This window comes from Oculina patagonica, chromosome 13 (genome assembly GCF_052425735.1).
Source record: "Oculina patagonica isolate OP01 chromosome 13, crgOcupat, whole genome shotgun sequence".
In the NCBI taxonomy this organism is placed as follows: Eukaryota; Metazoa; Cnidaria; class Anthozoa; order Scleractinia; family Oculinidae; genus Oculina; species Oculina patagonica.
The window spans coordinates 26,601,275-26,627,083 of NC_135770.1; the positions used below are offsets into that span (position 1 = coordinate 26,601,275).

Here is a 25,809-nt window from a genome sequence, read left to right on the forward strand (position 1 = left end):
TTTGTATCAGTGCTGAAGTGCTGAAGAGGTTCTGGAGAGCTTTCATGACCTTTCGTGGTTGGGGTTTTGGTGAAAGTCTTTTAGATTTCGCATGTTTACTCAGGTGTTGCTTACAGTAATGATAACAGCACGAATCACGCAGCAAAGTTCAAGCATCCATGACGACTTCTGGTGTTTTCTGTTTCAGACACCAGCTATTTTGTAAACAAGAAATGTACACACAGACGTTCTTCATCAAACTACGTACTACGAACCCTTTGTGTTTTGCGGCGGCCTCGATGTAGCTAAGGAGATATACGATTCTTGCAACCACGCAAGTTTTTACTATATCAACATCAATACAACAGAAAGGATGTGATGTTTATTTTAACCGACAAAATCAAGCGCTACGTGTCAAACATTAGACCAGCACGAATTCGAGATGGTCTCCACTTCAAAGTCGACAGGCTGTTCGCCATTTAGCTTATGCTCTGGGAACATGCGGAAGAAATTCGTGCTTTATCTGTTTGTTGTGACATGGGCTGCTATTTTCTTTGTGTCAGGGACACTGTTCTTGAGGAGAAGATACGAATCAACGAAACTACAGGTTAGTTGAGCGCTTATGGACCTGTGCATAATCATAGCCTCTAATTTCCGGAATTATTTTAACAAAAATACTTCAGATACTTCAAAACAGACACCTTTCTTAAAATACCATACCATCAAATAACAATCGACAAAAGAATAAAAGTAAAGAGAATCACAATAGAATTGAATTTACTAAAAAATTAAAAACAATAAAAATAAAAATAGGCCAAAAATAAATTTAAATATTAAACAAATCTGAGTTAGTTTTTCACTCATGTCCAGCTGCAAAGTTTCAGAAAAGTTAAATGATGTAGATATAAATGTAATGGTACTTGTATAGTGCATTTCCCAAAGCTCAATGCCCTTCACAATTAGAGTCACAGACGAGATCAGACCCGGGGGGGGGGGGTACTTGACCTAAGTTTAGGTATAGGGGTGCCGCTGGGGGTTTGAAACCCTGACCCTGTTTAGGACAATAAAAACTTAAAATAGCTACCCTGTGTAGGACAACACCCCCTATTTTAAGACCCTATTTAGGACAAAGGACAACAACGACAATCATTTACGCTTTATTGTGACTGCGTCCTGTACGCGATGATCGACGCTTTGAAACGCGAACACCTATCCCAGCATATAAAAATATACTTTTCATTAAAGCGAAAGCGAAAAAAATGTAAACACTTGGCGGCAGTCTTTCAGCCATACCCTGTCTAGGACAGGTTCAGGCCCTGTTTAGGACAGAAGAGCATGAAATTATATACCCTGTTCAGGACTGGAGGAGTCAAAAACGATACCCTATCCAGCGGCACGTCCCCGTATAGGCCATATAGGGGAGTGCCTCCCCAGGGATCAGACATCAGCATATCAGGTGCCTTTTTGCCAATATCCGTCCATGTATATGATCTCGTCCCACCACCCAACCCATGGATACATGTAAAGCAAAAAAGGTTGAGCTGAAAATAAAATGGCAGAGAAATGAATTGCATGACTTATCCATAATAGTCTACCATTTTGTACCCTTTGTCAGTGTGTGATGTTACTCCCAATAAATGGCCTATACGGGGAGGCTCCGCCCAAAAGGAAGTACCTTTTTCATGCTTCAGGTATATGAAAGGTATATGCATTTTACAAGTTTAGGTATATGAAAGGGAATGGATATCAATAATTTTGATATATAAAAAGGCCTTCAATAAGATTATTTTGAACAGATGCACCTTATGGCTGTATCATTTAAATTTATTAAAAATAAATAAAATGCTACATAAAAGTGGAATCAAGACTTCCTGTTTTAGGCATATTTCGTGTCTTTTCGGTATATGAAAGGTGTACCTTTTTTCAGTAAAAGGTATACGAAAGGGGTGCCTTTTCTGGGGGGTGGGGGTGGGGAACCAAATCATGGTCCTAGTTTCTTCATGTTCAGTACAGACTGCACATGTGCTGGCCTGATATAAAGCCACACAGGCATGAAGACAGACTATTACAACAAGCCAATGAGCCTGGAAATGTATGTTGTTTTATTAATTGATATCATTATTACTATTTTAGCTGGAAGCACTGACCTCCCTTCAAGAGCAAATTGATGATTTAAGGTATTAAGTAACAAAATACCGTAAAATTCCGGTTATAAGCCCCCCACCCCTGCTTATAAGCCCCCCCAGTTATACGTTCATCATCCTGACAGTACTAAATAGGGCTAAATGTTGCTTAATATTATGCGTTTTTAACTAAAGAACATACCCCTTATTACATGAAATTTTGGCGTCACGTTAATTTTGCGATTTTGAAAAATCCGTATTTAGCGACACTTTAATTTAGCGATTTTTCGTAAATTTTGCAACATAAGTCACTTAATTTTAGCGATTTCACAAGCTGAAACTTTTTCTTTTCAAGCGAATTCGAAAAGTCCGTTTCAGTTGTGAAGTTGAAATGACCAGATTACTGAAATGTATACACGTAGACATCCGATACACGTCATAATCGACCGTAAATAGCGTGATCGTGTGAAACGGACCAGATGGCGGAATTTCATATTATACTCACTTTAATTTAGCGATGATTTAAATTTAGCGACACTTAATTTTGGTGCATTTTAATTTGGCGATTTTTTGAAAAATCGCTAATATCGCTAAATTAAAGTGTCGCCAAAATTTCATGTAATATAAACACTCCCGTGGCTCGTTTCGAAACGTTTTTTTCATTCCGCTTATAAGCCCTCCCGGATATAAGCCCCTCCGCTTATAAGCCCACCGAAAATCCCTTACAAAGTTGTATAAGCCCAGGGCTTATAACCGGAATTCTACGGTATAACAATAAAACTATTTTTGTCAACTTTAATATTAGTTTAATATCGCTAAAGCAGAAATCTCTTCTTTGAAATTAAATTCCCTCTTGGAAATATCAAAATACAGTTGAATCCCGATAACTTGAACCTTCAAGTTAAATAGAAAAACGTTCGAATTATCAGGAGTTTGAGTTATCGAGGGTAACATTAGTAAGAAAAATGGGGAATAACAAAAGGTTTGAGTTAGCGGGAGGTTTGAGTTATTGAGGGTTCAAGTTATCGGGATTCAACTGTAGTTTAAGTTTAACTTTTATAAATTTCTTGACTAAAAATTATGCTAGTCCTGCCATATCTGATCATATCTCCTGAATTATACATGAACTTCATGCTGGCATGTATCAAACTTCCATATTGTGTTGTGAACATCAGTGGTGCATTTGTGAACAAAAAAATTACCATCTAAATTGGCCCTGTCCAACACCTCCAGGGTTATAATGAGGGGCCTGAACCTTGATTGCACCATAGTTCCAAAATAACTTAAGTTTCCTTTGTCATAGCTCCAAAGTAAGTGAAGACAAGAGTTCTGCAACTGATGTAATAAAGACTCTCCACGAAAAGATCAACTTGACGCTGTCTAGTTTGGATCGCAAGATCAGTGACTTAGAAACAGAATTTTCAGAAAGACGTTATAGAGCCATGCAGGCTCTGCATGCCTTACATGGAGGAATGACTCCTACAGTTAAGGATGAAAGAACAGAACAAGCAGCAGCATCGAGTGTACTTCAAGAGGATGTGGCAAATGAACAAGAAGCAGCACCAAGTGCACTACTAAGGTACAAATGCACTGCAATTTAACCCTAGTGACCAAAATAAATGTGGGAGGGGTGGTGGTCTAAAGGTTAGTGCACTGGACTCTGGATTGAGTGGTCTGGGTTCGAGCCCTGGACGGGCACTGCATTGTGTTCTTGGGCAAGACACTTTACTCTCATAGTGCCTCTCTCCACCCAGGTGTATAAATGGATACCAGCCAATTTGTTGCTGGGGGTAACCCTGCCATGGACTAGCGTCCCATCCAGGGGGAAGGTAGAAATACTCCCAGTTGCTTTATGCTACTGAAATGGGGATAAGCTATGGCCTGATGACCCAATAGGCTCGAACGCATACTTTTTACAACCAAATGAATGCATATTGCCATGATTGCAGTATACAGGGAACTCTCTCTAAGGCATCCACTCGATCTCTACCAGAGAGGTGTATACTGGCCCATTATGTTATCTCTGATACATTTGACCTACATTTCTTCTCTCTCCCCAACATTTCCTTCTCAAATTTACGATCAAATTGCACATCGATAAATTTCTGCTTATGCATAGCATCCAATTTAAAGAGGGTAACTTCTAGTCTGAATTCTCTGTTTACCAAATAGAAGATGGTTTTCCATGTGCTATGAGAAAGTAATGCACACTTGAGGTCTTGAAAAGCTGCTGGTAGAAGTACAAGCTATTAAGCAAGGGCATTGAGCTGCTTTCCTAGACATTAAAAGTGTATTACTTTCATACTTATTTTCTTTCTTTTCGCCACTTTCAGAACTTTACGGTATTCTAACAGGCTCGTGTTACAGTATTATAAAGTGCTGCAGCTGCATAACACCCAGCATGCATTGCATACCTACATGAATAAAGCTAGTATGATAGGCCAGCAGTGTGTGCAAAGAGCTACGAATTGCGGGCCTATGAATTCAAAGTATTTTTCATGCAGGAAAAAAATAGTTATAGTGTCACTGTTTCCTTGAAAATAGGAACTGAACAAAGGTAATTAGTTCATTTTTTTTTTTTTCATTTAATATGTAGGAAAAATGAGGTGAAGTCAAGTGCAAATGGAATGTGCGTTGATTCAATGGAACAACCAGTAGGCAGGGACGTAGAATTATATAATTGTCATGGGCAAGGTGGAAATCAGGTGAACTGTGAAACATTTTTTGTAAAAATATTTTTAAAAGATATATATAGTCAGAATGCTTGATTCTTAACTGCTGTGACCAAGGCCATAACACTGATGCTCCATTCTAAGTGACAAATGCCCTTATGTTATGGTTAAGTGCTCAAGGCTGTCAAGTGATAAAGAGCTAAATATTGATGGTAGACTGATTCTTATGACAGAAGCCAGTGTGCATTCTGAGTACATGCCATGCCGAAGATACACCAAGTTATCTTATAGGTCTATGCCAAGGTCCTTTATTATACCTGAAATAAGTCATCTGTACGCCAGTTTAAAGGTGCCAACTATCGTACACCGGTACGCCACGCAATTTTGAAGTCCATGCTGAAGATCTTCAGCGTAACCTACGTAGAATGCAGCCTGGGACAGAAGCAACCAAGAGCAATACCAAGCCAACCTGCTGTTGGTTTTGTAAACTCCTGAGAGGAAAGAGGGGAGGGGGGATGCATGCTACACAGTGCCTAGAGTATCCTGTATCTGAGTTAACATTTCTTGCATTTCACTTCTATCATGCTCTCCTTATACATTTGTACCACCAACATAATTTGATTGAGCAACCCTCATCAGCTTTCAATAAGGGCCCTCTTTCCAATAAGGGTTTTGCCCCAGGGGGGTACTCGGGATTTCAAATGACTGGGATGATCCAATGGGGGCAAAATTCAAGACCCAAAAAAATCCGGAGGGCTTCCAACATAACCCAACAAAATCCCTAGATCAAAAATTTACCCCTCAGTAAAACACGTTTGTCTGTACTTTATTCACAGAAATATGCAGCCAAGGCACTACCACAAATCTTCAGATTGTTTTGAATACCCAAAAACATCCCTACTCAAATCAAAAAAATACATGCCAAATTTTCTTACCCAAAAAAATCCCGGAATCGAAAATTTTGAAACCCAAAAAAATCCTTCGATCATCTCCGTCACTTACAACCCCGAGTACCCCCCCCCCCCTGGGTTTTTTTCCTACCATTGAGTGTCTTTTTTTTTCTTGTTGGTTTTGTTTTTATTCAGAGAAATTAGCATCTTTTTGCTACTCTGTAAATCCGAATTTAAATGAAATTTATTGTATTGTATTGTATTTTGTTTTATTAAGAGTGCCTAATCAGTAATCCAATAATCTCTTTAATAGGCTTGGGGCTTCAGCAGTTTCAATTCATCTAGTGGCCTCATTGAAAACAAAGTCATACACCTGTGCTTATGGTCTGTTGGTAGTTCAGAGGGAAATCCAGTAAGAACAGCAGTTTGTAATGACAGTGACAGCCAACAGGTGAGAAGTGTCCATTGTTAGTTCAAACATCATAAAGTATGATGCTACAGTCATTTTGGATTCTACATGTGCTCTAATAATTTACTAAAAAGCTATTTTTTACAGAGTATAAATTATATAAAGCACAGTTCAAAAAGCATTTTTTTCATGTGTGGTAATACATAATTATCATAGTTAAAGTATCTTGAAGTGTACAAAGCCAAGTAGCCTAAGCCAAGTTTTTATATGCTGTCAGAAAACTCTCCAGGGATTTGAGCACGCTTAACCCATTGACTCCTGAACCAGCATAAACCGGCCGTAAAGGATCCGGGCATTTGTCCCGCTTGTGAAGTCATCACCTTTCACCCAGAAAGGCGACATCTATACTCAAATTTTGAAGCAGAACAAGACCTTTCCAACGATACCTAAACCAGCGTGATTAAATTGATGGAGCTTGAAATATGCACCAAAACACTTCACAATTTTAGTGAAAAACTCAGAGAAAAATTTCCCCTTTCCACCCTTTGCTTGTCCATGGTAAGTAGTTCTTGCCTCGCTAGAAAGCTAGTGAGATAGAAGGCCAAACACTGCAGAAAAAAGAAAGAAAGAAGAGAAAAACGAAAAACGAAAAGCCTAAAGTGGTAGGATGGTTTATCGTCCAAAAACTCAAAATCTCGAAATTTTTATTTGTGCGCATGCACGAACTAAAAAGTTGCTAAACGTGGTTCTGGTAAAAAACAAGGATGCATTTTGCATTTCAAGGGCCGTTTTGAGTGATTTGGAGCTATTTTAGCTTATAATAGACCTTAAAAGGTCAAAAACACCTAAAAACTGCGGTTTTTTGGTAAATCACCAGGAGTCAATGGGTTAAGAAGTCTACAGAAGAAGTCTATGACAGTACAAAAGGTGGCTGTCTTCTTTATTTGTTAACTAATATGGAATCGTTCACTGTACTTATATTTGTCTTTTATTATAGAAATGGAAACATGTTGATGGCCTTATTATGTTGGAAAATGGCCAGAATGAAAGTAAATGCCTTGATTTTGGTGCTATAAGCCGGAAACTTATGATCAGACTTTGTGACAGCACAGAAAAGACCCAGCATTGGATATTTTAACCCAGCATAGTGAAAGATGTATTTCTACATACAAGGTCCCTGAGGGTGTTAAAAAATGTCAACGAATTCATCCTGCAAACTGACCCGGGAAACTGCATGAGCAACTCACGTTTTCGGTCAAAAAACCAAGAAATTAAGACCACAGTTTTGGTCAGTGAAGTTGCTTCACCGAGAGGTATCTTTTGCCGCCGCAAACATTACAAGTTGTGGACTTGATGACACGCACACATAGCAACGATACACTCAAAATGCCATCAAGCTGGCGTAAGAATGCTTCCTCGTTCCCAGCCTCCTCGGTTGATGTCGACGTCTATCCTGTGATCGTCGCTCGGACAACATAATACTTTTGAAAGTTTGATGTAAACTAATAAATGAGGAACAAACAAACAAACGATAAAGAGTTGAAACTACCCTCGCTTGTATAGGTGATCTCAGTGCCCTTACTTTTACCTTAATAATGGAAAAATTAAATAGAAGCACAGTGTGTTGAAAAAAAATTATATTCACTCTAACCAGACATTGTAAAATTCATTAACTATTCATGAGGATGCAAACCAATCCCAGCACAGTATTCAGGTCACATGTACACAACTGTAAACCCCAATACAAATCAAACAATAGAATTAACTTTTGATACAAACTCCTGCTCAGCTAATAAGTATTCATTAACTTTTGATACAGATCTCTACTGATTCGCATAACAATACTTTGCATTCATTTATTGTTTTCATTTCACAAGTAGAATAAAATATTCGCGTCCAGTCTGAGATCGGCTCGCCATTGTAAACACCCATACAGATCTCCCGCTCATATTTTATTAACTACATAAAGAAATAGTCACTGATATATTTTCAAGCCAAGCATAACCCAAAGGATAATTCAGAACTGTTTTCGATTCCACTATGGCGTAATTTTACTGTGATCGTAAGATAAAATTAATAAAGACGGCTTGTGCCATTTCAACTTTTTTGAATTACAAAACCGGTTACATAAACGGTCCATAACATTTTCTTTATTAACATTTTGCGCAAGAAATTTACTCAGGTTTAAAATTACACTACAGTAGAAATCAAACAAAAAATCCAGTGAAATGGATAAAGGTTACCGGTAAAGGCAAAGAATAAAATAGTTGATCAGTCAGTGAGTGAGTAAGACAGTCAGTCAGCGACTGGGGAGGGGGTGGGGGCACTCTCATATATGTGTGAAGGGTATGGTTCTCAAGGAGTTTAGTCTGGGATAGGGTAAAGAAATCAGGGATTTTTGGTTTAGAAAAGGGTATCATTTGCCGGTAAAAAACATTCTCTGTAACAGCATTTTCGTCCGCGGTCCCTTGCTTTCTATTGTCGACCATTTCTGTGCCTGAACGTGCGCCGCCATTATTGTTTTATTCTAAGCAAGACCTTGCCGGCTAGAAATATTGACATTTTGTCCTGAATACACTAAGTGAGACCAAAATCCGTAATATAGACCCCCAAAGGGAAACGACGAACATCCCGCCCCTTCCATGTGGCTGTCCCCTGAAACAAACTGCTTTCAATGCAAAGTTGGGCTACCTGTGCTAGGACCCAGTTCCTGCTCAAATTTTTTGATCGCGACGTCCGCGACGCCTGTCTTCGCTTGCAGCGATTTGCAAATGGACGGTAACTATGGCGATTGAATTAGGAAGTTTGTGAAGGAAGACGAATTTGCTGGAATACTTTCCCTGATACCTGTGTATATTCTCCATCAGACAAACAGCTATGCTTTTAGGAACGCTACAGATAACTGGTGAAGAGCTTAGAGAGGCAGAAGTCAAGGGAATCTGCGATTCCCTAAATGACAACAGCATTCGAATTCTGTCTTTGCGAGGCTGTCGCATTCATGACGAAGATTTCAAGAGGTTGATGGAAAGTTTGAAAGAATGCGAATCTTTGGCTCAGCTTAATTTGAACCTGGGAATCTGTAATGGCAAGCACAGAATCAAGTGGCTTTCTGAGGCATTGGTGGCTAATAAAAGTCTTAGTGCTTTATTGTAAGTATTCAATGAAAATTGAACAATATGTTCAATTTAGCCTTCATTGATGAGCTTACCTTGAGTCAATCTCCATTGACTTATATTTCTAACTGATTTCCTTTCAAAGATGGACTTCTTTTTTTTACCCCAAACTATAAACATTGTTTTGCATCTTACAGCATTTGCAGTATCGTTTTAAAAGACTTCTGATGTGCAATGTTATTGATTGCTGTAGCTGCATGTAACCCCATAAAGAGATTTTTAACCATGCAGTATTTTTAAGTTTACCTTTAATTGTAATTTTAGCTTTTTTATTTTATTTTTTATCTTGTAATTTTGTAGTTTAAACATAAATTTTTATGAAATTTGCGCACTACAGTGGAACCTCGATATAACGAAGGGCCAAGGGACTGGCAAAATATGTTCGCTATAACGAGGTTTCGTTATATCGAGTTTGTTATTATTATTATTATTATTATTATTATTATTATTATTATTATTATTATTATTATTATTATTATATAGTTGAAGTATGTGTTGAGTTGAAGTCTGTTACCAGGATCACCCAGACAAAGGTAACCAATCACAAAACAGAACAGGAACAATAGATTCCAACATTTTTAAACGATGACGTAGTCGAGCTTTATGCCGGAGCCCTTGGATTGGTTCTGTCGTTCTCGTTCGAACAACCGAATAGGACTGGGAACTAACTACAGAGAGAACAAAGATTAAGTTTAGCACAACAAGAAATCGCCGCGAAGAACACAAAGCAAAATACTCCTGGGAAGTTAAAAAGGACTAATAAAAGATATGAACGAAAGAGACAAATTATATTTGGCAAATTCTATTAGATTCAGTAAACAGACAGATGTACAATTGCAATAAGCACACAACCATTACAAATGGAAAAATGTATGGTGCAAAGATAATATAGGCAGTGACCGAAAAGTATCCGTAAAGCGAGGTAAACTTTGTATGAGAGCGTTTCACTTGAGTCACAGAAAAACGTGTCCATTGTCTGTTATTAACTTAATGTTAGAGAAAATGAATGGACAAACAAAACTGTTCCGCGTATTAAGCGGGTGCCGTAAAGCGGTGTTCCACTAAACTTTAAATTACGTTAATTTTTGACAAATTTCCTAAAAATATTTACCCTTTGTAAAACGTCATCGCTTCTGCATGCATTGCGTGCCAGTTATTTACTTCAGCCATTGAAATGGCCACTGGTTAACTTTGTCTGGCTGACGCCGGTAACAGCAGCTGCGCTGTAACAAAATTACCCTGAACTCAGACTGCTCTATCCGAAGTCCAGCACACTGACCAGGGCTGTCATTAAGTTTTTATGCAGCCAAAACATTGAAATTATCACCCGTAGCAATTCGTTCTGAATGCAAGTATAAAGTAACACAAATCAACATTTTCACCCGTAACATTGAGTGAGCTCAGCCGTAACAGGTGTTACGGGTTACGGCCCTTAATGACAGCCCTGCTGACCATTAGGCCAGATATGCATAAAAATCTTTCAGTTGCAGAGTTATCCTTTGAAAAGTTTTCAACCTCTATTGAGAATAAAAATACTTCAACTTTGATCACAACTTCCATGCCATTGGAATTTGAAAATCTCATTTATTCTATTTCAGCTTGCATGGTACAGCTCTTGGCGATGAAGGCCTAGAATGCCTTATGCCGGCACTTCAAGCACATCCAAAGCTTCAGTCTATGGACTTTGGCGACTGTCAACTTGGAGATGATGGCATCAGACAAATCTGCACCCTTCTTCCCTCCAGCGAAGGAAGAAGGGGTCTTGTAGAACTTACATTGTCAGCAAACCAGGATGTTTCTCCACAAGGTTGGACGCAGCTTGCCATTGCCATTGCTGCAAATTCACAGCTGCACAGTCTTTATCTTGACTATAACAACATTGGTGATTTTGGGGCTGGTGTACTTTCTGTTGCCCTGGCAGCAAGCTCATCACTAGAGAGAGTTGATTTAGAAGGCTGCGGTGTAGGCGAAAAGGGAGGAGAAATGTTTTTTGCCGTCATTGCTAATTACCCCACCAAACTGCAGGAACTTGTGTTGTTTGAGAATCACATCAGTGCAGAGCTTATTGGTCAAATTAATGACTGTTTGAATCAGAAGTCACAAGAGGCACCAGAGGAACAAGAAAGTTTTGAGAAATCACAGGAAGGAGATCACAAAAGTGAAGTTGCTTGCTGACCAGCACTTCTTGCATCCTCAACAACAGACACATGTAAAGACTGATGAAACATTCCTCTGTTAGTTTCAATCCTTTGTAAAAAAACAATATGGATGGATGCCCATGGATCTAGTGGTGTAGCAGCTCCTGCAAGCCTACAATAATTTAATTTACTGGTCTTCAGTGATAAGCAGTTGCCATTATTTTTGGGACTAGGCCTAGGGGCATTATTCGTGTAGCTTGTTCTACTGTTCTCTCAAGGGGTACCAAGCCATTCATCTGAGACCTTTATTGTGGGAGCTGCTACCCCACCCTATGGATAGTGTTATATGGCTAGCATATTACATAGAATAATACACAATAACTTTTGTTTCTTCACCCTGTTGGTGAACACCATTTAGAAGAGAGGAGGGATGTAAAGGAATCATTAAATACAGCAACCCCTTCATAATTTTTAAAAAAATGGAAAAATATATATAAAAAATAAAAGCATGTTAATTTTGTATGTGAAAACACTTCCCATTGCAGGATACTGGACTGTATTTTATGCCCTGTTTTCTCCTTTAAGTTTCCAGCATTAGCCCTTTATATACACTTGAAACGTCACTCAGCTTTTACCCTAGATGTCTGGTTTTGGTAACTTTACAAATAGCCTGGATGACCTAATGCCCAAAGACTGTCTCATAAATTTGTCGAAGTCATGCACCCGACTTAACAGATCACACAGAAAACTTACATAGACTCAGTGCTTATCTCTTAGGTTTGTTCATGTTATCATTTATATAATTGAATTTTAATAATTTTTGAGCTTTACTCAGTGATCAGCTCCTCAATCTCTGCCCACTTTTTATTTGGTTGAATTGGCACTAAGGACAAGGACTGTAGCCAAGTTTGACTTTTTTGAGCATGCACAGAGTTCCCCTTTTTTGATTGAAAACCAATCAAATTTAAGCATCAATGACCAGAAGTTCGCAAAATTAATAATATTGCAGACTTTCAATTCAGAGTCTGCACTCTTGGTGCTGACCAAAAGGTAAAGAAAAGCAGGCTGTGGGACCTGTTTGCAGGCTTTTAGCCAGGGGGAGTCCAAAATTTTCATAAGGCCTGACTTTGTCCCCATAGGAGGGCCTGAGGAGCATGCAAGGTGTTTTTCTGCAGTTATGAGTGCAAAGGTATCTAAAGATTTCCAAATTTGCTCAAAAAACCTCTGTATACAGTTATTCATATTAATTTTCTCTGAAAAGTGGCCGTCCATAGGACTCCTGGACTCCCTCCTGGCTAAAAGCCTGCCTGTTTGTAAGGTGTCATATTACAGACTACATGTCTAATCAGCTTACATACTAGTGGTAACCACAGGTTAGAAAGTGCGGGCCTTGACGCACTTAGACAAGGTACTGGTAGGCAGTGCCGATAATTATAAATAAACGACTGAACAAGGAGGACTGAAATGATCAAATGGACAATAGACAATTATTCTGAGTAACGCGTCACGCAAGGATTTTTCGCACGCGGTGCAGTGTGAATTTAGATGTGATTTTTCTCAGTCGGTAAACTTGCTATGTTGTCAGTGTTATAACGAATTTCTCGACAATAACCGTTGTTGGAATCATTCGCTTTACCGTGGTTTATCTGTGATACAATCACAGCAAATGTTCTCAAAAGCAACACATAACGCCTTCAATGTCACAGAAGGTTTATCTAATGTGACAAGCTGTTTTTAAAATATCGCTCTTGGAGAACAGATTTTTCTCTTCCGGTGTTACGACAAACTGTTGTGATTAACACATTTTCGCATTCCGATCGTGCTTAGTGGAAGAACAAAAATTTCAACTTCCGGTTCGGTCCTGGTTTATAAACGTGGCGCGCACGCGTAAAACGCTATCCGCTGGTCACTGTCAAGATTAGGGTTGCGGGCCTCTCTTGGGCCCGCAATTACTGTTTGTAACCCAGTCACAGTTGATAATGATCCAGCTGTTGTTACTTGATTATGGTTAATATTAATAAATGTTTGGTTGATGGAATAGAGAAATTTAAATCATTGATAACAAAAGGGATTTTGTTATTCATGTATTTTTACCTTCTCGGCAAGTGGTGTTTTGATGAAAGTAACATGAATTGTTCAGAACATCAAAAACCATGTCAGGTTAGCTTAGCTAGGAGCCTGCCTTCAACACAGCAGGTAGTGCAGGTCTGAATCATGGCTGGACCACCAACCAGGGTCTTAAAAATAACAGGAACATCATGCTAAGTCTTCCTTGCAGAATTTTTTAGTGTAGTCAAGCAATGCTCCTCCCAAGGAGTGTTGGGTGACTACACTAAAAATAGCTATATCATGCCAAGCTGTGTATTAAATAGATTTAGCCAAGCCTAAAAGCGGAGCTCCCCAGTTATTTACTTCGCCCTTTTCGAAAATCCGAATTTACTGACCGATAACAGAAAAAAATATCACTTGAGCCCGCGATCCTATATAAACCATTACTCGGTCAGCGGTAAACTTCGAAAAAACATTCGACCTCGATGAGTTCTGTATGTGAGCCCGCGATATGGTCATGTGATACTGGTCAGCGGAAACCTTGTTTTGACAGCTGTCAATAGACCATGACATGGATGTCCAATATCAAACATGTAAGCTGACGTTAACCATAACCTTAATCCTATTTCTGGGGTATGGCCGCCATGTTGCACGACGTATGTACGTCGTACGCGCCCGCGAACCATACCGCTAGCCAATGATGACCATGAAAAACCAAAAGCACGGGTCTGTTAATTTTCTATGGGTATGGGGCTCTGCTCTGCGGCCCTTCGGGCCGCTGGGAGCTCCGCTATAAAAAACTTTGTCTTAGCTCAAATGACTGTGTTCTTGGGCAATGGGCAGGGGGACTCCTAAGCAAACACTTTCAGGTCCCAAGGGTGTCCACTCAAGGGAGGTTCAACTGTACCATTTTCAGACATAATTTCCATTTTTTGCACACAAGTAACAACTATTCATCCACAACACAGATCTCTGTAGAAATGGGTCATTTACTAAGCAATTATTGGATGAGGTTGAGCATGATATCGTGAATTATCAAAACCGAGGTCTGTGTTATCTGCCGAAGCTGAAAGCTGAGGCAGATAACACAGACACGAGGTTTTGATAATTCACGATATCATGCGAAAACCGAATTCAATAATCGTTTTATTATACGTATACGGCGTAAAACTTCGTCAGAACATTGGCCAAAGCGGTTTTATCTTGTGGTTCCTCCAGGTTCTTCCCCCTCAAATAATCATTCAGGATTTTTACACTTGTTATTGTTGTTCTCTTGGTGTTTTTAGAATCTTTATTCTCGATCAAAACTTTCAATTCCTCTTCGGAAACGGAGGCGAATCACGCATCCATATTTTCAAAAGTTTGACAGCACTACACGGACGAGGGGCTTGGAAACTAGGTGGACTTTGAACTCGACATGATAACCCAATATCTGCTGCAGATATTGGGTTATCATGTCAAGTTCACATGCTACTGTATATTGACTGAATGCTCTCGACCAATCACATGTTTCAAAGTAATTCTAATGTATAATAAATGGAATTTTCTGGTCACACCCCAATCCGACATTTCCTGAGCAGAGAAAGAATTGAGTGTACTCCGAGAGAGGTCTATGTACTTGAGCTATTTTTTTTACCTTGAGGATAGAATCTATCCCTGGATGTGATATTTGCATTTAGTTGAAATTTTTATTACTGATAGTTTATTGTCAGGTTTTTGTTTAGGAGTTAAGTCCTGGGAATTCTAATTTTCTTGGAGTCATAAATTCTTTTACAATTTCATCTGTGACTTGTTTTCTTCTTTCTTGGTGTTGTGCAACTAACGGCTGCAGAATGGAAATGAGTTCTTTCTTGATTTCTCCGGATAGCATCTTGCCACTGGAATAGTCCTGGGATAAGATAAGAAATGTGATATGTTACAATCACATGAGAAAATACTTACTTACATGTATTTACAACCAAAGCATTGAGACCATCAAAAACAACATTTATTTCTTCCTGCCCCTTTCTCACTTCAGGCAGGAAGACAGAAAAGGAGGTTTGCGCCTATTTATACTCCTGGATGAAGAGAAGCATTGTGAGAATTAAGTGTCTTGCCCAAAAATGCAACAAAATGACCCCACCCAGGGCTCAAAACCAGACCACTCCATCAGAAACCTAACATGTTAACCATTAGGTCTCCACACTGCAATGTTTTAAAACAGGCAATGTAGAACCACAGGTAGCCAAAGCTTAAGATGCGACTGAAAATAAACAAAATTATCTGAAATTATCTAATGTTTATTGTTTTATCAATCTTAGATTACATATTCATGTCAGCTTTGTTCTACATTGAAAATTAGCATAACTGATGATATGCTAATTCTAAAATTGCTCTCAACTATCAAAGCGAAGCAAAAGGTCGAACACTTGAGCCGTCAGAATGCCGACCCGTCTTCATGAAATGAGCTGTAATTCTCAAAGTTTACCATTTTTCACCCAAAGCGCCTCAAATTCAAAAGCCTTGGATAGTCACTCTATACATACATGCCGAAATACATGGAACCACAAAAGCCACTTTCTAGGGGAGGTGTACGGAATTTTGTTTGTTTACACCTCATTCTTGAGCTTATGAATATGAGCCTGTCATCATGTGATGCATTCGACATTCCATACACCTCCCCTAGAAAGTGGCTTTTGTGGTTCCAAATTGCATGATTAAATGCAGAAGAGCTTGGGCCGCGGATGGTTCGTAGAGGTTTACCACTGGAATATTGTCGTTTTACCGGGGAAAAGATGTAATATTGGGTACTTTTTTGGCATGTATGTATAGAGTGACTATCGAAGCCTTTGAATTTGAGGCACTTTGGGTGAAAAATGGTAAACTTTGAGAATTACAGCTCATTTCATGAAGACGGGTCAGCATTCTGACGGCTCAAGTGTTCAACCTTTCGCTTCGCTTTGATAGTTGAGAGCAATTTTAGAATTAGCATACCATCAGTTATGCTAATTTTCACACGTAGAACAAAGCTTACATGAATATGTAATATAAGATTGATAAAACGATAAACATTAGATAATTTCAGATCATTTTATTTATTTTCAGTCGCATCTTAAGCTTTGGCAACCTGTGGTAGAACAAAGTTGTTAACAGCACTTTGTAAGATTGATCTTAAAGAATGTAAAGAACAAACCTCTTTTATTTGTGCAAGTTTTTCATCATCCTCCAAGAAGAAAGTTAGATACTGATAAGCAATATCTACTGTCACATCTCCACCATATTTCCTGTGATCTTCCACAGTATCGCGACCACCAGAAAAAGCATACTTATTTACCTGCAAAACAATAAAAATAAGATAATTTATTATCCGTTTACCTCTAATTACTGGTATTCTGAGGAAATTTACCTCAAATGGCAGTAATATTCTCTTTATGTGCACAAGGATAAACAATATAACATTTACAGCGGTGGATCCAGACATGTATGGTTCTGATGTTCCCATTCTAGTTGGGGGGCTTCCTCGAACTTTGTTTTTTTTGGTTTGAATGTCTCTTTAGTTTATAATATTGTGCAGAGCCGGGCCCCCGGCCCCCCCTGAAAATGGATTAAATTAAAATTAATAACAATATTTGTATTCATACCTTCTTTTTAATCTGAGCCTGGGAATCAGTGAGGAAGATTGAAGAAGTGGGGTCACTGGAGCTCATTTTTGTTTTCGCACCTTGCAGAGCAGGGAAGAATGTGGAAAATATCAGAGACGGCTTTGGACAACCAAGTCGTGGAGCTACATCACGAGTCATTCTGAAGTATGGGTCCTAGATGTGTAAGAAAAAAAAAATTAAGTGCTATTGGCCTTGAGAAAAAAGCCCTGTTTCTAAGTTAAAGGAAAGGAAATGATGATGATGAAATGATGATGATGATTGGTTCATACTGGTCTGTAAAGTGTCGCATTACAGGGCTCGAGACTAACTGTGCCAACTCCAAAGGCTATTAAATTTTTTTGCTCCGGTTTATTTCCTCTAGCTTTGGCTAGTGAAAAACTGGAAATTTTTTTTTTAAAAAATATTTTTTTTAAAATTTTTTTTTTTTAAATTTCCCAAAAAAAATTTAAAAAGCATTAAGAAACCTGCCAATTAGACTCTTACCTGATCTATTGCACATGGAATAAGACATGGTACATCTTTTCTGCTTCCAAAAGTGTGAGGAAAAGAATGACTAAAGGCCGGTGCAGCTTGGATGGCAGGAAAAGCTATTTTACCTGAAATACCAGTAAGTAATTAAATATTAGTGCCAGATTTACAGGGTTTCACTTAACCCTTTAACCCCTAAGGTGCATTGGTTTTGTTATTTGTTTTTTTTTTTTTTTTTTTTTAATTTTTTTTTCCTTTTTTTTTAAAAATTTTTTTGGATTTAATTTTTTCCCCCCCTTTTTTTTTTTTTTTTTTTTTTTTTTTTTTTTTTTTTTTTTTTTTTTTTTTTTTTTTTTTTAAGAAGTTAGAGTGTTCTTAACAGATACTTGAATGATTGTTGTAAAGAGAGCTGTCTTGATATTAAGTAAGCATATGCAGCAACAAGGGGTGGCAGGGCCCGGGCTATAGCCTCCCCAAAGGAAATTTTGGGAAATGTCCTAATGGCCTTCGAACAACAACTGGGGAATCTTTGGTCTAGAAAATGTTCAGAAAACAAAAAGTTGCTAGAATGGAAAAAAGTTGCCCCAAATATGAAAACCTACCGAGTATTTTTGGGACAGTCTTAGTCCCGCCCCCCACCCCCACCCCACGTTCTAAACTGCTCCGCCGCCTCTGATTAGGTTTTGGTTCTGGTCTGCAGGTGACATGTTGCGTATCCAGGCCCTGTGTATAAGAGTGGGTGAAATTGATTGATTGCGTATATTTCACCTCAGATCATCAACATTTCTTCGTTTTATCATGACTTGTCAACGCTCAAGTCGACTCAACCAATCAAGACTTCTTATCACAGTCAAGATGCGTGCCAACCCACTTGCAGTATGCCAACTTTTCTTCTTTCTTTACATACCTATACAGTCGCTCTCGCCAAATCCAAAGATGCCCTTTACTTGGTTGTATGTCACACATCTCTGTATCTTGATAATGTTCTTATAAAATTCTGAGCTGCTTCTGAAAGTTGATATAAGAAAGCACTGAGCCTGAAATGTTTTGCACCTTTGCATCCATAAATCCAGTGTATCTTGTCCAAGACACAGGACGAAGTCATATTTAAAAAACACAACATGCTACATTTACATGTACACCAAATATGGGGTCAACAGGGAGGGTTTATGGAATGGTTCACTGGTAGAAAAAAAAGAATCACGGATCATGGAGATCAAAATGAATGAACATTGATTTCCTTTATCCTGACCTACGTTAAGAAAAGTGGAAAGGAGGATGTTTGAAGAAAGCTAATCGAGAAAGGCAAAAGAAAGGCTGCATATTGTCATGAATCCATGCCTCCATTATCATTCATGTTAGTATGCTGCTGCCTTACAAGACTGGATAATTGTATGGAGGTCACATTTGGTGTTTTAGTCTTCATAATCTTCCAGAGGTCCTACGACTCAAAACACGGGAAATGGTAATCGCGATTATGAAGTTCCTCACAGGTCACGAAAAACCTTTAGATCACGGATCATGAAGACTAATAATGATTAAATTCACCTTTCACAGAAAATTAAATCAGCTAATCAACATCACGATACAATGCCTTTGTCCCAACCACATTCAAACACTAATTTTTTAACCTCCCATAAGCAGACACCTCTCCTAAGCACACATGTTTTTGGTCGCAAGGGTACAGCCCACTTATGAAGGGTTCCACTGTATTTAATACATAAACTCTCTCTAAGATGGACACCATCGGGCCGGCTCCCTTCCTTTTAGGGGTGTCTGTTTTGGGATTTACTAAATGAGGGGACAGGACCAAAAAGGTGTCCTTTTGTGAGGGTGTAAAAAGAGGGGTAATAATATCATTATATCCTTTAGAGTTTTAATTTTAAAAGTTGATTCATTCTTACCCTATGTAATCAATATCAGAGAAGATAAAAGTCTTCTTTACATCAAAGCCACAAGCTATAATATCTTTGGCATTTTCATACGCCAGCCTGTGAGCTTCTTCACATTCCAAGTCTTTTAGAAAGAACTTTTCATCATCTGTCAGTTGGATCACTAAGGGTACATTGAATGCATCCTGTAGGTATCTGAAATAAATAATGAATAAATATAGGGAATTTGCAGTGGCACTTCCACAGGGTGGCTCTTAGTCCACTGTTCCTGATCGAATTGGAGTTCAGCAGTGTTGATTTTTGCGGAGGGAGGAAACCCGGAGAACCCGGAGAAAAACCCTTTGAGCGAGGACGAGAACCAACAACAATCTTAACCCACAAATGACGCTGGGTCTGGGAATCGATACCCGGGCCACTTTGGTGGGAGGTGAGTGCTATCACCACTGCGCCATCCCTGCTCAAGATAATATAACCTGAAGTTCAGAATGTGATGAAGTTATCTGATATTTCCGGGATAGGTAGTAAGAGGAGAGCAAGAGAGTGGGCTTATGATGTCACTCAGCTGATAGTTAGTGTGAGAGTCTTATAACAACAACATCACCACCAAACCATTTATTAAAGTGTCTCAGGGGTATTTAGAATTGCTGCTAATTGGAGACACAACATAAAGGAAATACAACATGAAATTGTGAGAACTATCAAATGGTCAGTTAAAACCAACAGAAAGCAGCTAACTCTGGTATGCAGATAAGAATTTTCTTTCATTTGCAGCTGTTGTATCATTAAAGGCTGGTGATGAGCAAATGAGCATTGGTGGGAGAGTAGGAAACTGTGATAAATAACAAGAACTTCCCCTCCCCCCAGATAAAAGACACTACGTATACAGATCTGATGTACCTTTAAAAATTTTACAACATTAATAAATATTTTGTACATCAGCAGCAACAAGAGGTCAATAAATTTGATTATTTACCAATGGTTATTTAGTTAATAGTAGCTTTGCACTAAAGAACTACAATGTATGTTCAATTTGAGTTACAGTTTATTCTAAGTTGTAATTGAAGGGCTCGCTGCAAAAAGGGCGGTAGTGATTTTGGCCAAAAGCAAACATGGACAAAACAACTCCAAATTTTGCATGTGAGTTTGTTTACGTGTGCTTAACATTGTCCTGCGTTTTATTTCGCTGGTCTTTCCTTCGTTTTCGAAAAATAACACATGCAAAAGACAAGGTTTTTGCTGGCGGCATCTTGAGGTCTTTTCTTTCACAAACGATAAACAAAGGAAACCTTTTGTTCCTCAAGACAATGGAACCAGCTAAAGTTTTGGGATTACAGGCCTAGCCCTAACGCAAAAGCTATCCCCAAGGCCTAGGGTTGGGGTTAGAGATTCAAGCTAGGGCTTCAGCCTTAGCCCTAACGCAAAAGCTTAACCCTAACGCAAAAGCTTAACCCTAACGCAAAAGCTTAACCCTAGCGAAAAAGCTTAACCCTAACCCCAAGGGTTAGGGTTAAGGTTTGACGCTAGGGTTTCATTCAAATTTAGGGTTAAAGGGCCTAACCCTAACGAAAAAGCTTAACCCCAAGGATAAGGGTTAGGGTTAGCAAGGTCGTTAGCGTTTCAAGTTAAGTTTAGGATCAGAGTCAGCCTTAACACTTAGATCGCGCTTTTCGTGCAGTAAGCTGTCACGCCAGTTTGCTTGCGGCTAGCTTTCACTGCAGTCTGCTTGCGGTTAGCTGCATTTTGTTGTTTCGGGCAAAGACTATTTTAATCTGTTACCGTTAGCTGTAATTTGAGGTGAAAGTGAAATAAAGATTGATTGTTGTGATAGACTGATTAATTGAATACGTTTGCTGGTGTCTTCACTTTATACTAGCTTTGCTTTCAGTTAAGTGCCGCTGGCTTGCTTTCACTTCTATCTCCACTCCTTACATTATCGCACATCTACAAAATCCCGCAAAAACAAGATAAGCTTCTGAGGTTTTCGCTCGCATAAATCGATTGAATGATTGAGATGAAGAGGCACAGAAAAAAGCAAGGGAAGGTGCCCGCGAAGCAAACCAGGTCACCGGAACTGGCAGCGCACCCAGGGACACTGCAAAACCACGCTGACAAGCCCAGATGTAGACTACACTGGCCCACCGGCCCGCACACCCCCGCGCAGCCGCCGCGACCCGAGGGAGACACGGGCAGACAATGATGTCCTTCAACCGCAAGCGGACGCACTAGCGCTCAAACGAACCAGTAGTTTATTTTCCCAAGAAAGGCGCCATTTTTGTTTTCTGTACTTGAACCACTAACATGTGACTTAAGACGTCACAATAGAATAGCGAGTCCCAGTCCCTCGCTGCCACCGCCTGGGAGCAAACTTAATATGAGAAACATGGCGGTCAGCAAAGTTGGTTTCTGAAAAGCTGTTTTTACATCCCGGACAACTGTAATAAAGTGCCTCGAGGCAAGATTTGCACACGCGATGCATGGAAAAATGTCTAGTGCTGGATTACTGTGGACAATGTTAGTTACAAAATCTTTTTTTTTGCATACGTTATTTTTCGAAAACGAAGGAAAGAACAACGAAATGAAACACAGGACAGTGTTAGGCACACGTAAACAAATCTGCATGCGAAATTTGGAGCTGTTTCAATAATGTTCATTTCAAGGGAAAATCACTACTGCCCTTTTTGCAGCGAGCCCTTCATTATTTCTGATAACAATATATTAATGAAATCACAAACAAAAATAAAAGTAAGAAAAATTACTTATAAAAGTACATTTACAAGATATATCAAGATATATCAAAATCATGGAGGTGGTTTCATGGTTTTATAATAGTAGTAACTTACTTTGTAAAAATAAAAGGAATCAGATGTCCCATGTGCATTGCTTCTGAAGATGGACCTCTTCCAGTATACAAGTAAAATGGCTTTCCTTTTTCATACATATCCAGGACATAGTCAAGATCCCTACAAACAAATAAATATTATTTAACACTTCCAAATCCCATGCCAAACATTTCCTTACATAAGGATAAGTGACATTGAGAATTTGGAAATAGACTAACTAAAGACAATATTGAAATGCTGTAAGGGGTGTATGTAAGTCCCCTGTCGGAACTCAGTCAACCCCTTTCATGTTGCAATTTTGAAAGGTCTGCACTTTGCTGTTGAAATTTCAACACAAGTCTTGACATTCAGTGTTACTGCATTGGCCTCAATAACGCTGTTTCAATGCCATATTGTTTGTCAGAATTTCACCCTAACAGGACCTCAACATATCCCCTAATTGATTATTTTCTTTTATTGTACTCATAGCCAATCTCCTGCAAAATGTATTAAAATTGTAAATATGGTAATATTACTCGTTGATAATAGTCATGATAATACTCTTGAAATGTGTAAGGAAAATTTTTAAGGGGGAATCCCAATGCTTCCAAATGTACTGTTAAGTACTGTAAAACTCTCTCGACACTGCTAGATATAAAATTCACCTGTGAGAGAAGAACACCCCTCTTCTTAGCAAATGGTGAGGTGGTTTTCCTGTCAATATTTGAATCCTTTCCTTGTGTCGCTCTTCCAACTTTGAACAACCAAACTGTCCTGTGGATTACATAGCAGCAAAAGAATGGTCAAGATTGTTTTATAAATGGTGGATAAAACCTCAAAGAAGGAGGTGATGGATATGCCAATTATCTTTATTCTTTTGACTCTTTTGGCTCTCTAAGGGCCTGTTAACATTGTTCCGGAATGACTTTCATTCCAGAACGAGTTCATTCCATCCCCATATATTTCCAGGCTGTATCTGTTTACATGATACTGAGTCGAAAGTCAAGTCATTCTGGAATGAGTTCATTACAGTTTTCATTCCGAAATGAAATTTTTGTTTTGGAATGACGTTTCATTCTGGTATTATGTAAACACAAAACGAATTCCGTTCCAAGATTAAACCACATCACACAGCCCGGGGGGGGGGGGGGGGGCGTTTTGCCCGGAACACCCTAAGCAAGCCCAAAAATCCATAATTTACACCCCTAAGTGAGACGACGAGCATCCCTATCACTTTCATATGCGAGTCCACCCCCCCCCCCCCAGGGGAAACAGCATACAGAGGCCACAGTTTGAACTCAGAGCAAAGAAACGTAACGTAATAGCATTTCCTGTTAAGCCCAAAGAAGCAGCCCTATGGTCAAATTGCTTGTTAAAATTGCAAATATGGCCATTAATGGGCACAATAACATGTTTGTACGAAACCTGCGCCATCTTTGTTTTTGATCAAGCAACAAAAGCCACGCGCGTGAAAACACCTTAGGTTGAGCCGGTCAACTCTGTCAAGTGAATGAAGAACGAACTTCATTCCAGAACAAACTCATTCCAGAAACAGGCCCTTAAAGAGCAAACTTCAGCTGCTTTGTCAGGTGACGGTTATGTAAACATTGCATGATTGACAATTCAAATGTAGTGGATTTTACTTTACTATTCAAACATGGAAATACAGTATTTAACAATTATTCGCCGAAGTGGAGGTAAATAGTCACCAACACTGAGGTGGATAATTATACTAATAGTAGGCAAACTTGTCAGAACTGGTCTGAAAGTTGTAATAAGATTACATCGTTCATTTGTTCCACAACGTTTCCCTTCATGACTTTAATAGAGGATATTACATGGTTGCGCGGAGATATGAAATTTATCTTCGAGTATTCAAATCTATATCTCACGAGTGAGCGCAGCGAACGAGTGAGATATCGGTTTTGAACACGAGAAGATAAATTTCATATCTCCAAGCAACCATGTAATATTCTGTTTATTATATAGACCAACTAATTACGATGTTTTTGGCGATTTTCCGAAGATTTCCGAGGATTTTCTGAAGATTTCCGAAGATTTTCAAAATGTTGTCTGAAGGTCGTACGAATGTTTCCGAACATTTTCCGAAAATTTCCGAAGATTTCCGAAGCTAACCGAAGATTGCCGAGGAAGAGATCCAAAGATGTTTCGACTTAATATCGATAAACTTTGGCTCATTGAGCTATGAAACGTGGCAAACTGCGAGATGATTGGTCAAAAATGATATCCACACATGTGTGGATACCATTGATATCCACACATGTGTGGATACCATTTTTCTCGATTTGCTACCACTCGCTAAAGCACTGTATTCTATATAATAATGTGAAATATCTCATGGATAAAATCGATATTGATAATTGGAAAATCGACAATTATCGATTACTCACAACAAATCCTTTTATCGATTTTTTTTCGATATTTTTGCTAATTTGGGCAAAGGACAGACAACACTAGCTCTCCCAAAAGGATTAAGTAAGTCTATCGATTTTATCGATTTATCGATCTCATTTACCGGCCTGATCCCACGTGTGAGCATAAAGTAGTCTACCAGTAGAGGACTTCGCGTCAAGCACAGGCATTATGTAAGTAAAGAACAGAAACAAAAACAGGAGCAACAACTCACTGATCAGCTTGTTATAGTCGATTCCCTTGTTGTCCGCTGCAACAACTTTTTCCATTGTCACGATTTGTTCGACTTCTCCATCGGCCATGTTTTCCTTGTTACTTTCATCATTTGAGGCAGCCATGCTTAAAAATATATTCCTAACACTCCTGAAAATTGTAGGAAACACAAAAACCTTTCCTCTCTTTGGGAGAATTGGAAGCAACATACACTACCGGCATCCAGATAAATAAATTTCTAAGATAATTTCCATAATTCTTTGGTTTCCCTCTTGCATCAGAAAGCTTGAGCCCGCGCTCAATAGAGTCCGTTCTGTCGTGTATGCAGACTTGAATTCTCCTTTATCGCACCCAAAATTCAGACGGGTAGCCTGCAGAGTTCTGCATGCAGGCTACAGCTACAGACGGGCAAGTACGTAGGACGGTAGTCGAAGGAGACTACCGTCTGAAGGGCAGGTCAGACGGTTCATTGCTCAAAAAAAAAATAGAAGTAAGTATGTATTCAAACAGAAACTTTGGGCCGAGGCCACCTTCAGGTTGTCATGCAACACTTCTTGTAAGAGAGGACTATGACTGCAACTGCCTGCCGAAGGCACTGAGCACAAGTACCCAAGAAAGTCTTTTCAATAACATGCTTCTCCAAATTAACGGAAGTAAGGAGGGTAAGGGATCGTTAGCTCTGGGGAAGAGAATGGGGTGAGCCACTCCCTCCCCATCCGCCCCCCCCCCCCCCCCCCCCCCCACGAACGCGTTCTTTCTTTCCTTCTGCCTTCCGCCGTCGCTTTGCTCGCGCGCGCGAATTCTCGCTCTCACCGACTGACTAGAACGCCAAGCTATGCTGGCTATGTGCTGCAGAAACCCGAGCCTCGAGACTGCAAGTGATTTTATCTTTACTTTAACTAGGGGATTA

At 39.2% G+C, this 25,809-nt stretch overlaps 3 protein-coding genes across 4 annotated transcripts; 2 read left to right on the forward strand and 1 right to left on the reverse strand.

The window, feature by feature from the left end:
• The first annotated feature begins 24 nt into the window (after window positions 1-24).
• On the forward strand, window positions 25-8,324 carry LOC144636475 (uncharacterized). 2 transcript variants are annotated; one of them, XR_013567516.1, is made up of 7 exons: window positions 25-586; window positions 2,113-2,156; window positions 3,406-3,681; window positions 4,699-4,807; window positions 5,978-6,115; window positions 7,071-7,949; window positions 7,980-8,324. XR_013567516.1 is itself a non-coding variant. In XM_078495689.1 (6 exons), the coding sequence occupies exons 1-6, from the start codon at window positions 422-424 to the stop codon at window positions 7,209-7,211; spliced, it is 873 nt and encodes a 290-aa protein (XP_078351815.1). In that variant the 5' UTR covers window positions 25-421; the 3' UTR covers window positions 7,212-8,324. The 2 variants fall into 2 exon arrangements, 1 of the variants encoding a protein (XP_078351815.1); XM_078495689.1 differs by having other exon boundaries at window positions 7,071-8,324.
• A 505-nt stretch (window positions 8,325-8,829) lies between these two features.
• On the forward strand, window positions 8,830-11,904 carry LOC144636480 (leucine-rich repeat-containing protein 73-like). The gene is made up of 2 exons (XM_078495696.1): window positions 8,830-9,222; window positions 10,845-11,904. The coding sequence occupies exons 1-2, from the start codon at window positions 8,951-8,953 to the stop codon at window positions 11,419-11,421; spliced, it is 849 nt and encodes a 282-aa protein (XP_078351822.1). The 5' UTR covers window positions 8,830-8,950; the 3' UTR covers window positions 11,422-11,904.
• Window positions 11,905-12,230: 326 nt separating this feature from the next.
• Window positions 12,231-25,219, reverse strand: LOC144636358 (tryptophan--tRNA ligase, cytoplasmic-like). The gene is made up of 9 exons (XM_078495548.1): window positions 24,901-25,219; window positions 22,919-23,027; window positions 22,275-22,394; window positions 19,447-19,629; window positions 18,450-18,550; window positions 17,558-17,670; window positions 17,054-17,227; window positions 16,606-16,746; window positions 12,231-15,321 (listed from the first exon to the last, which is right to left on the reverse strand). The coding sequence occupies exons 1-9, from the start codon at window positions 25,106-25,108 to the stop codon at window positions 15,154-15,156; spliced, it is 1,317 nt and encodes a 438-aa protein (XP_078351674.1). The 5' UTR covers window positions 25,109-25,219; the 3' UTR covers window positions 12,231-15,153.
• Window positions 25,220-25,809: the final 590 nt, after the last annotated feature.